Source organism: Pseudorca crassidens, chromosome 13, assembly GCF_039906515.1.
Source record: "Pseudorca crassidens isolate mPseCra1 chromosome 13, mPseCra1.hap1, whole genome shotgun sequence".
Lineage (NCBI taxonomy): Eukaryota > Metazoa > Chordata > Mammalia > Artiodactyla > Delphinidae > Pseudorca > Pseudorca crassidens.
Genome location: NC_090308.1, coordinates 3,552,687 through 3,565,894, shown reverse-complemented (window position 1 = coordinate 3,565,894; position 13,208 = coordinate 3,552,687). Strand labels below are relative to the sequence as shown.

The 13,208-nt window shown below is 36.3% G+C and overlaps 1 protein-coding gene across 1 annotated transcript in view; it reads right to left on the bottom strand.

Annotated features, from left to right (window-relative positions):
- PDE10A (phosphodiesterase 10A) overlaps positions 1-13,208 on the bottom strand; it is a 583,074-nt gene that overhangs the window by 173,402 nt on the left and 396,464 nt on the right. Inside the window, exon 3 of the mRNA XM_067701571.1 lies at positions 5,274-5,402. Coding sequence (XP_067557672.1) covers positions 5,274-5,402 — 129 coding nt within the window. The remainder of the gene's footprint in view (positions 1-5,273; positions 5,403-13,208) is intronic.

Sequence of the window (13,208 nt, the reverse complement as noted above, 5' to 3'; positions counted from 1 at the left end):
GTAAACAGAGAAGTAGTGCTCCTGTGACTTACAAAGAGCCCAGGACAGGACAGATGGACAGGCACACATGCTTAATATGAAACATAGGCTCTGTCTATCCAAAAGCAAACAATGTGGATTTTAAAATCTCAAACAAATCTAATTCTCCTAAAAATTTCTATTTGCTAGAACTTATGCTAGATGATTTCAAATATACACAGTCAACAAATACTGAAATAAATCTTATTCTTAGCTTATGTGTTTATTATCTGTTTTCCTCTATCAGAAAGTGACCTTGAGGGAATCAAATTTATATTCCTTGTTTTCCAACTACACTCCCATAGTAGGTACTACACAGATCTTTGTCAACTGGCATGCTGAATAAGTAGCTAGAGAAATGAGTAGTACCTGGTCACATTCCAGCTGCAACTCACCACTCAAATGAATGTTTCTAAAAATGATTATTCAACCTTTGGTCAAATAATCCAGACCAATGTTAAATCTTCAGGAAGCTTTTAAGGGGTAGATTAAAACACACACACACACACACACACACACACACACACACACACACACACAGAAATGGTTATATCACTTATCTTTCACAGGCTTTTTATTTTATTTTCAAAAATCTGCGTTATATGAAACAAAATTTTAAATGCCGAAAAAATTATATTAAATAGATGCAATGACTTCTATTACACATCTTTATCTATAATATGTGCAATTAACAAATATAATTTTTATAAAAAGAAACAAAAACAAAGTATTTTCAAAACTCCGTTAGCTCATAACATTTTCATTAGTTAGAATCCCTTGCAAACAAAATTTTTATTTAGGAAATGTAGTAACAATGTTGAATGAAAGAATAATAGCTACCACCGATAGGATCTTTACAGATAATATAAAAATTGCTTCAGAAATCAATCTAGTCTATAACAAAGCTATTAAATTTATTTGAATTAGTTTCATAATCACTAAAAATATTTGTGATGATCTGACTTAATCTTTTTTTTTTTTTTTTTGCGGTACGCGGGCCTCTCACTGCTGTGGCCTCTCCCGTTGCGGAGCACAGGCTCTGGACTCGCAGGCTCAGCAGCCATGGCTCACGGGCCCAGCCGCTCCGTGGCATGTGGGATCTTCCCGGACCGGGGCACAAACCCCTGTCCCCTGCATCGGCAGGCGGACTCTCAACCACTGCGCCACCAGGGAAGCCCTGACTTAATCTTTTGAAATTATCAAAATCCCAATCAACTTGATTGGATTGCTAAGGAGCCCAAACACTCTCAAAAAGAATATATTAAAGATACACCTTTAACAGTAACATGTACAATTAACAGAATTAACGCAATACATCAAGTAACTCTTTACAAATGAATTAATATTAACTTTATCCCCCTTCTAGTTACCAGATGGTGAACTCACGTTTATTTGTAATTTAGATTAAGGCATGCAACCCTCAACACATTTTCTGTTTTCCATTATGAAAACGAATATGAAACTTCTATGTGAAAATGTAATTTCACCATTTGAGACAACGTAATTTTAAGGAAAAGAGAGAAAGTGCCCCAAATGAAGTACCAAGTAAACTGTTTCAATTACGTGTTTTTTCTTATTCCTGGTATGTCCTAATAGTTAACACATCACTGATTAGTCTTACTGACTGAAGTCTTCTAACGTTGTATGCTTTGGCAAATTCATGCTCTGTTAACTTACTATCCTGCTACATTATATACACTAGCATAGAAACTGTATGGTATATACCAAGTAGGGCAAATGCTACTTAATCCACATATTAGGTTGTATATAATAGGTTTGGAGGGCATAAATTAAATCCCACTAATTCTCAGTATGAAATATCTAACAGTTTTATTTGAATGAAAATTAAATCCCATCTCCAGAATCATGGAGAGGTGAAAAAATGTAACTATATTCTCTGGGTAAAAAAAGAAACCATTCTTGTAAACACTGAAGGCAGCTGACAGCACTAACATTTTCATTGTTAATTACTTGACATTTACAGGTACACGTGATAGACTGGGCAATGCTTTTTCCATGCCACTCAGGTAAGTTTAGTGCTAACCCTTGCCTTTAAACAGTCTGCAGGGGCCATGCTACAGAATCTCACTGAATATAAAGCAGATGTAATGAGACACAGTCTTGTGATAAACGCTGGACCGTTAGTGACCCTTTAGCTTCCCTTGCACAGTTCCAACATCTGCCAAATGAACATGAGCTTACTTAACCTTCATTAATTCAACCAGATGTAAAGGGTCAATATATGTGAGCTGTCCTGAAAATTACAACTGCTCTACGGTCACACAATATTAGTCTGTTATAAATATTACCGTAGTTTAAATTAAATGTCATGCGTTCTCTATTTTTTAAGTTTTGCCTTCTGAGCACCAAGCAAACAGTAGGTGCTGAATAAAATGCTAAGTGATTGAAGAAAAACTAGCTTTTTGGATAGCACAGTCATCATTAAGAAACACGTGCAAGCAGTCTGAAAGCTGATCATTTTAAAGGCAAATATAATTTTGTAATTTAAATAATCACCCCTTTATTCATTTGTTTAAAAATTTGAATTTTCATATAGGATCTTCCTCTAAGCAGAATATGCCTTTACACGATTTTCTGTCCCCATAATGTAGATCATTTCCATACGAGGCTGGTTTATCAGTGTTTAAAAAAATAAATTAAATAAATATTTATCGAGTACTTATAATGTACAAAGTGTTGTGCAAATTACTTATTCCGGCAGTTTTCCTTACTTCATTTTCTTTGACTAAACTGACACAAAATGAAATAATTTGGATGGGCTTTTCTCATTTTCAACAAAATATTCTCCAAGACCTTCTAGCTGTCACACTTTCTGTTCCTGGGTCCACACATTGGAAATAGAAACACGCCCTAAAAATCCTCCTGACCTTGGGCTTCCCTGGTGGTGCAGTGGTTGAGAGTCCGCCTGCCGATGCAGGGGACACGGGTTCGTGCCCCGGTCCGGGAAGATCCCACATGCCGTGGAGCAGCTGCACCCGTGGGCCATGGCCGCTGGGCCTGCGCGTCCGGAGCCTGTGCTCCGCAACGGGAGAGGCCACAACAGTGAGAGGCCCGCGTACCGCAAAAAAAAAAAAAAAAAAAAAAAAATCCTCCTGACAAAAATTTTCTTCCTCAAGACATTTTCAATGAAGGGATAATAATGAGAAGGGCGGGGTGAGGGAAAAGAAAGGAGATGGTTCAAAGAACCACTACTTTAATCCATGACTATATAAATGAAATAAACATATTTAACTGGCTTTCTACATCGCAAAGAAGACTGGGCAATGCTTTTTCCATGCTACTCACACAAGTTTAGTGCTAACCCTTGCCTTTAAACTGTCTGCAGGGGCCATGCTACAGAATCTCACTGGATATAAAGCAGATGTAATGAGACACAGTCTTGTGATAAACTCCTTGGAAGAGGAGGTAAAAAGGGTCTTACTGGACCGCAGCAGTAGAATTAAAGACTCCTTTCAATGCCCTTCCACTGCAAACTGCTTGCATCCTTTTTTACTTCTGATGCATTCTGTGCTGTGGTTACTTCTATGCCTTTCCCCACCACTAGACAGTGAGCCCCGAGTGGACGATCCATTCACATTCTCGGTGGCATCAACAGTCTCTAGCCCGGCACAGGGTCACTGTCAAAATCATCTCCTTATAAGGACAAGTTTTTCTTCCAGCATAACTGAGTATTGTTTCAGTTACACATTGCTATTCTTAATAATCATTTAACTCTTGAGTATATGTATGAAGAGGTTTAAAGTATTATTTGGTTAACTAATATAGAAAACAGATTCGGGAGATGTGGAATGACATTCAAATATTTATAAAATTTTAAAAGTTAACTATCACTGTAACACTAAAACAGCATGTAATTCTTTTCATTTTCTAAGACCTACGCTCGATTTCATATCTCAGAGACATAATATATATTTTTAACTTTTCATTTTATATGGAAGTGTAGTTGATTAACAATGTTGACAGCGTATATGTTTGCATTATATTACTGTCCACCATTATATAGCAGGTTGCCTTAAGTACAACTCAGTCACACTTCTGAAAGTTTCAGACATCTAGAACTGTTTTGAAATGTGTAAGGTTTGTAATAGATGAAACATGCCATGTCAAGCTTTGTTCTTACTATTAATGCCATGATCCTTTTGAAAAGAATATGCGTCTCTGATTTAGGTATATTTCTCTCTCTCTCTCTCTCTCTCTCTCTCTCTCTCTCTCTCTCTCCCTCTCTCCCTCTCTCCCTTTTTCCCTCCCTCTCAATCCACACATACATGCATACACATTCACACCTACCCATGGACACTTTAAAAACAACTTTGTGTTTCAATACCAAAAACTCTCTTTTTAAAAACATCCACCTCTTTTTTATTATAAAAATCATGTAAGAAAATTATAGAAACTTTCATATATAGAGTGAGGAAAATCAGCTCCAGGCAGCACACTATTAGCATAGGTCTTACAGCATAATATTTTAATAATGGTCATTTTTGAACTTTAAATGTAGCATTTTTTTACACAAAAAAAGTTTCCAGAAAAATAGTAAATATTTTAGTTTTTTTAATATAAAACTTCTCCATGTAGTTAGAATCATATATAAATTTTAATTTCCACTATAAAAGCAACATTCATAGAAATGAGAAGTCATGACTGGCCAAATATAAATTCATTTAAATCCAAAATTAAAATTATACCAGAATAACCAAATCCAATATATTAACATAGATTCAATTTGGGGGGAAATTTATTTGATTTCACATTCCTTTTGAGTCCACCTTTCTTTTTTCCATAAACATAACCACATCTTAAGTTTATGAGTGTAAATAAAATGTCTAATGCAAGTCAAGAGTTCATTTCCTACTGTGCACATACAAAAATTGTTTGAATAATTCATTTTGCAAAATATAATAATATAACTCTATTTTTGAAGTATATAAAGAATATTTTTATAATCAATAATAACCATTAAATAAAATCAAGTCTAATATTGACTTTTGCGTTTTTCAACGTGGTCATATCTAAATAAATTTTCAATTCTTTGCCAGGCATTTTCTTAAAGATCATCCTTTTGTATTTTGTATTTGTTTCCCCTCATGCTAACTTATTTTAAGTTATCTTTTTAAACAGAATAAAATTCTTACAGAATTAAACCACTAATATTTTACTTTCTAGCATGTATTAAATACCTTTTTTGTCACTATAAAATAGAAAATAATCCACATTCAATCTGAATGGGATCTTACCTTCTGGTTTGTTGTTTTTCCTCTTCAGCCATTTTTCTACAGTCTCTGCACTAACACTTTCAGATACAAATTCATCTAATACCTGGGGGTGAAGAGAAAGATATGCCTTCACTTTTTCATCTGTCAAACCTGTAAAAGAATTGAAAAGAATAAAATTAATCAATACGAAATCTTCATTTACATCAAAGATATAGAAAAATGACATTTACGCAGATTGATTTAGCATAGAAATATTTTTAAAAGATGTATATACATACAATGGACTATCATTCATCTATAAGAAGGAATGAAGTCCTGTTACAACATGGAGGAACCTTAAGAATGATATAGTAAATAAGCTAGACACAAAGGGCAAACATTATATGCTTCCACTTACATGAAATATCTAGAACAGGTAAATTCATAGAGATAAAGTAGACTAGGGGCATCCAGGGGCCGAGGGAGAGGAGAATGAGGAATTATTTGCTTAACGGGTACAGAATTTCTGCTTTGGGTAAAGACAAAGTTTGAGAAGTAGACAGGAGTGATGGTTGCACACATAGTGAGTATAATTAGTGCCACTGGATTATATCCTTGATATGGTTAAAATGGCAAATTGTGTGTTATTTATATTTTACCACTATGAAAAAGTAGGGGGAGAAAAGTAAAGTTAGAACTTTAGCAATTTTAAACTATAGATATTGCATCATGTTACACAGCTGTTTTGCAACAGTAAATTTCAGTGTCATATCTGAACTGATGCTGTATTCCACTGCTGTTTGGTTAAGCCTTGCAAAGTGCTTCCACTTTTTTGTAAGTAATTATCATAGATTTAAGACTTAAGGTAAGTGAAGCTCTAGCAACAGTATCAAATGGGAGAATAAAGCACTGGTACAATTTAGGTGCTAAAAAACATGCTTAATGAATAAGTTCTTATCTTTTACTGTTTACAACACCAATTCTCCTTTTTCTCAGGGTCACTAAATCCAATGATAAAACTAATGTTCAGTTCAAAGTACTCGACATTTTTTCGTTGATATTCAATATATGTAGTCAGTTTCACTGAAATAATTTTCATAGTCTAATAATAACGGCTGAATATACACAGAATTTTCAAGCAAAGAACTTTTACATATCTTCACTTAAAAAATATAAAATTACATGTTTTCAAATTGATGCTTCATGTTGGTATGCCATTTCACTAAACAACTCAAAATCACAAATAGGCTATCAATAATTATTACTCAGTGATTGTAATTATTTGTACTACTGTACACTCTCTGTGAATTATTCAATAAATTACCATCCTTAAGGATGGTTAGGTGAAAAAGACAATGGAAAGTTGTACTTTTAGATGCAGAAAAGAGAAAAAGCAAGTATATCTTTATGACTTCAGGGAATAGGCTGCATGTTTCTAGCACAGACAAGGCACAGAATTTATACATATTAATTAATTCTGCTGGGGACTAAAGCCACAACTGTATGATTCTACAACAGACTGGTATTATTGAGAAGGCAACTGATTTATTTCAATGAATTCAGTATTTAAAAAATCAATTTAAACTATATAGATATACAGATCTCTCATATATATAAAATATATATATAATTATGTAGTTGTATTAGATAAAAAAAAAAAAAAAAACAAGATCCAGCCCACGTTCACCCTGCAAAAGAGCCTCAGTGACGTAAAATTCAATTTGAGAAATTCTACAAGGTGCTAAAGATAAGAGACTCATTAAAGTAAGAGAGAGAGCTCTCTTGACAAAGCAAGTTTGGGTCCCCAGATACAAAAGGCACAGAATATAGAAGTAAGCTGACAGCTGACTTGACCTCAAGAAGACAAAGCAATTTTCATACTTTCATTATGTCCGTCATAGTGGTACATATTCAACGTTTGATTCCTTCTTAAAACTTCCTTCTATCACTTTTGTGACACAATATGGTTCTTATCCTAACTTCTATTTGCTCTTTACTTCTGCTTTCTCTACAATAATCTATGATGATGACAGCAAAATCTTATTATATTTTTAATCTCTAGTTTGGAAATTCTTCCATCACCTCAAGCTCCATCTTGACTCAAAACTACATGAGTCATCTCCTTCCCACTTATTCCCAAAGTGATTTTAACTCTCAACTTTCTGTTTTCTGTTACTATTACTCTCCGTTTTTTCCAGAAACCCAGGCTGAAAATATAAAGGCATAATTGACTCACTGTCATTTCATTTCATCTTAGTGCATATTATACAAGTCCTATTTGCCAAATTACATACCAGATAAAGGAACCGTATCTAAAATATACAAAGAATGCTTAAAACTCAACAAGAGGGCTTCCCAGGTGGCGCAGTGGTTGAGAGTCCGCCTGCCGATACAGGAGACGCGGGTTCGTGCCCCGGTCCTACGGGGGACGCGGGTTTGTGCCCCGGTCCGGGAAGAGCCCACATGCCGCGGAGCGGCTGGGTCCGTGAGCCATGGCCGCTGAGCCTGCGCGTCCGGAGCCTGTGCTCCGCAGCGGGAGAGGCCACAGCAGCGAGAGGCCCGCGTACCGCAAAAAAAAAAAAAAAAAAAAAAAAAAACTCAACAAGAAAAAAACGCAATTAAAAATGAGTCAAAGAGCTGAATAGACACTTTGCAAAAGAAGCTATAGATATGGCAAATAAGAATATGCAAAGATGATCATTTGTGAGTTGAAGTTAAACAAAAATGAGATTCCACTACATACCTATGAGAATGGTTAAAATCCAAAAAACCTACTATCAGTTTCAGCAAGAATGAGGAGTAACAGATATTCTCCTTCAGTGCTGGTACGAATGCAAAATGGTGGTCACTTTGGAAGACTGGCAGTCTCTTACCAAGCTAAATATAATCTTACCATATGACCCAGCAGTCACACTACCAAGTATGTACCCCACTGATTAACCCACACAAAACCTGCATGTGAATGTTTACAGCAGCTTTACTCATAATCGACCAAAATTGGAAATACCTAAGATGTCCTGCAAAAGTGGTTACCGGGGGGAAGGCAGGGAGGGATAAATTGAGAGACTGGGATTGACATATACACACTATACTACTATACAGAAAATAGATAACTAATGAGAACCTGCTGTAGAGCACAGGGAACTCTACTCAATACTCTGTAATGACCTGTATGGGAAAAGAATCTAAAAAAGAGTGGATATATGTGTATGTATAACTGATTCACTTTGCTGTACGACAGAAACCAATACAACATTGTAAATCAACTATACCCCAATAAAATTTTTTAAATAAATAAAATTTTAAAAAATTAAAAAGGTTTAAAAAAGGCAAGTTGGATACATCAGTTATGCCATAACCATATAATTAAATATTCTTTAGCAACGAGGAGAAATGAGCTAGCAAGCCATGAAAAGACATGGATTAGCCTTAAATGCATATTACCAAGTACAAAAAGCTAGTCTGAAAAGGCTGCATGTTGTATAATTCTAATTATGCAACATTCTGGAAAAGGCAAAATTATAGAAAAAGATAGTAAAAAGATCACTGGTTGCCAGGTGTGAGAGGCAAAGGGTGGAACCCCCATGAATAGCATTAGTGCCTTATAGAAGTGGATCCGAAGAGATCCCAAGCCCCTTTCCACCATGCGGGAACATAGAAACTCTGTGATTCAGAAGAGGGTCCTCACTCAACCAAGGTGCACCGTGGCCTTGGACTTCCCAGCCTCCAGAACTGTGAAAAACAGATTTCTGTTGTTTGTAAGCCACCCAGTCTGTGGTATTCTGTTACAGCAGCCTGAATGGACTAAGAGAATCCATGAGTTCATACTGATATAAATAAATGACTGAATAAATAAATGAACAAACAGAGGAGAGTAGACAAATCTGCCACACAGAATTCCAAATAATTTATGCAGATACTCTGCCCTCAAGAAGGTGCAGCATGACTCCCCACTCCGTGACACTTACTTTGTATAAATTACTCAAAATATTTTTTAAAGATCGACTGAGTCATAAATGGGCTGTGATGTCTAAGTAAACTTCTAAAGAAATTAATCAAATCCTGGATTTAAGTATGTAGGAGAGAATGGGATGGAAAATAGACCATTTTGGTTGTAAGATCCTTTTAGAGTGCAAATGTTATTACATAGCTTGATATCTCAAATGTCTCAAAATACCTAATTACAATTTTTCTCCCCAAGTCACCATTCACATTTCATGAAAATAACTACCGCCTTCAACATGAGAATGGCAGGGGGAGTCATTATGTCTTGGTGATTAAAAGTGATAAAAAGCAGAAGTTAGTTTCCTCATTTCACCTATTCACCTGGGCCTGAGCCTGGCCAAAGCACCTAAACTCTCTCAGCCTGGCTTCTTATTTGTATGGGAATGGGATTTGAATAGGAATGAGAACAATAATAGCTATCTCACAGTGTCATAATAATTCAGTGAGCTAATCCACATACAGCATTTTTGCTGAGTACATTTACTAGTATCGATAGTACCAAAAAGTCATTTTTCACCTGTATGAAAGCCAATTCTTCGATTTTCCACAGAATCAAATCACAGGTTTGTAACTTTTCATTTCTTTAGCATTAAAACTCCAAACTTTCTAAAATGTCCATTTTTTTGTTTTATCATTTAAAGTATGCTCAACTTTCTTAGCCAACAAAGCACTTTTTTCTAATATTTTATCCATTTTTACTTCCTATTAACATGCAATTTTGCAAAGGACCTTTGGGCCAACACAGGACCAACCCAGAATATAAGACCCTGAAATAATTATCTACACTCCTGGAAAATGGCAGATGTATGGATGACGAAATCATGCTTCTTTTGTTTTTGTCTGACTTTGGTTTAATGTTTCCATAGCTTCCCATGGCCTGTACATTTTGTTTATGTCCATAAAAAACTTGGTTATAGTGTTTCTTTGAAACAAACCCAATGAGAGCAGTGGGATCAGACCACAGCTGTCATTAGCACACACTAGCATCCAGTGATTAAAAATTTGCCACCAATAAACCACACAGTGAATCACACAGATAGATACTAATGTCTATTCCAAGGTAACATGAACATTTGAACCAATATATTTAAAAATACTTCATTTCCACTAATGAACTACATTCTCTCATCTATGCAATAGTTTGCCTGCATACAGATTATAAGATGCTATTATCACATATAAAGACAAATTAATAATCATTTTTAAAACCATCAAATATCCAAGTGTTTGAGTTTCTAATTCTCAATATTTTTTTTTAATTGGGGTATAGTTGCTTTACAATGTTGTGTTAGTTTCTGTTGCATAACGAAGTGAATCAGCCGTATGTATACATACATCCCCTCCCTCCTGTAGGTCCCTCTCACCCCTCCCCCACATCCCACCCATCTAGGTCACCACAGAGCACTGAGCTGAGCTCCCCGTGCCATACAGCAGGTTCCCCCTAGCTATCTGTTTTATACATGGCAGTGCACATATGTCAATCCCAATCTACCAGTTCATCCCACCCTCTCTTCCCCGCCCCACATCCACACATCCATTCTCTATGCCTGCCTCTCTATTCCTGCCCTGCAAATAGGTTCACCTGTACCATTTTTCTAGATATTTTTTGACCAGGTTGTTTGCATAAACCTCGACCCAGGTAGGTCTACATGCTGCAGTTATAGTTGTTCAGTATTTTCATAGGTTTCTTTATCCTATAGGTTCCCCCCCTATCTTTTTTGTTTTCCCCATATATTTATTACTGAAGAAAACAGAACTTTTGTTCTATGGTTTTCTAGAGTTTGGAGTTTTCTGACCGTACCCCTGTTGTGTTGTTTAGCATGTTCATCTTCCCTCTGCATTTCCTGAAAACTGACATTAGATCTAGAGACCTCAGCAGATTGAGGTTCAACATGGAGGTGAGTAGTCAATTTTTATAAGCGGCATTGTATTCTTCTGTCAAAAGGTTGACACCATCTGGCTGTCTCTCTTTGTGACATTAGCAGCACTGATGATCTACGAGCTATTGATTCATTATGCCTTGAAAATGGTGGTTTCCTAATTCTATAATGCCTTTTCCATGTACTAGCTGAAATAATACAAAGAGAAACTTCACCTCATCTAGTATTTGGTTATTAGTTCATTGAGATAAGACAGGATAAATTTGTTCCACTTTATTTACCAGTTTTCACAATGAGTTGGTTCAGCAGCATTCTCCTGTAGGTGAGGAACTAAAAATATTACTACTATGAACCCATAGATTTGAACAAATTTGATCTGTTTCTTCCATTGTAATTATTTTCCTTGCTGGTACTCAAACTGTCCCATCCTTTGGCCAGTGGAAGGAGCCTCTTCAGGCTGCTTCCCAAGTCACTGTGACAAGAATCTACTAGCTCTTGACGGCTTCCTTACAATCTGCGAGGATAGGGTGTTTCAGGTTCAGCTTGTGCATTTTCTGCCCCAGATATGGATACCGACAATTTTCCTTAGGATCTCTGGTTCCTTTTGGTGGGCAGTGGTGTTTCAGTTCCAGGAATGACGGACTAGATTACATAACTACTCATCTGTTTTATCATACAATACACATGTAACAGTATGAGTGCTGTAAACAGATAAGGTGGGTTTTCTTCTCCTTTAGTATATATCTCACGAGAAATGTACACATGACTATATTTTAAAGTCACTTCGAATATTCTTCTCTCTGATTTTGTCACCAACTGGATATACATTTAGGTTCACCAGATATACCTGTAAATGTGTCTTTATAACAAATTATTATTCTAAAAGTGGGTATCTACATGCTGAAGAACTTTTTATTTCTGAAATCTTACCATCTTTATATTCATAAAAAATTAGAAAATCACTTTCAAATCAGAGGCTAAAGAACTATTGTTTTTCTCACTCAGAGGGATACTTTTAAATTAATTGTAAGTACTAAAGGATCTGTTGTTAGAAATGAGAAAAAGCACAATTTTTCAAGTATTAATTCTGCTACCTTAATTTGTGGAGAAAAATCCCAATACATGTCTGTATTCTTTTCTTAAAAAGCAGTCAAAATCATACGGCAGGAGCCCAGCACCCTCCCACCGCCCACCCCTGTTCCTGAGCTGTGGTTCCTGAGCCCCATTCCACAGTGCCCTTATGTTACCCTAACTCAGGTCTTCTCAATCTTAAAAGAATTCTTTCTTCTCAGATTAGGGGTCTTATCATCAAGTCTTCTCCTGCCCCATTATCTCACTGTAGCTCATCTCGGCTAGACTAGAAGAAACCGTATACTTTAAAATTCTAAGGTATACATTACTAATAGTGCTTTCTCTGATTGATCACAATAATTGTCTCAATTTTATAATTTCCCTATGTTTACTCCAGGCGTGAAGAATAAGTAAATAATTTTCAGATTCTTAAAGTCGTAATTCAACCGTAAGATAGCATTTGATTAAAAATAAACAACCAGGGCTTCCCTGGTGGCGCAGTGGTTGGGATTCCGCCTGCCGATGCAGGGGACATGGGTTCGTGCCCCGGTCCGGGAAGATCCCGCATGTCGTGGAGCGGCTGGGCCCGTGAGCCATGGCCGCTGAGCCTGCGCGTCCGGAGCCTGTGCTCCGCAACGGGAGAGGCCACAGCAGTGAGAGGCCCACATACCACCAAAAAAAAAAAAAACAACCACCAAAAAAAAAAAAACACAACCACCAAAAAAAAACAAACCAAACCAAAACAAAACCTCTCATGCTATTAAATATTGTGCTACATTAGCTCAATTGTCAAAGAATAACCTGAACTGTGAGGGGGCTGAAACGCATGTCACGTGAGGAGTCAGGGAATGACTACAAATGCTTAGTTGGGAGAACGCAAGATCCCTGGTGGACACTATTACTGCTTAATCTGAATGCTGTTAAGTAAAAAAGGTTAAGAAATTTGGATTGGTTTTTCTTTTCTGTTTTTTGTTTTCCATGTATGAACCCAGGGGACAAAACTAGAATTAACATTTTAGGA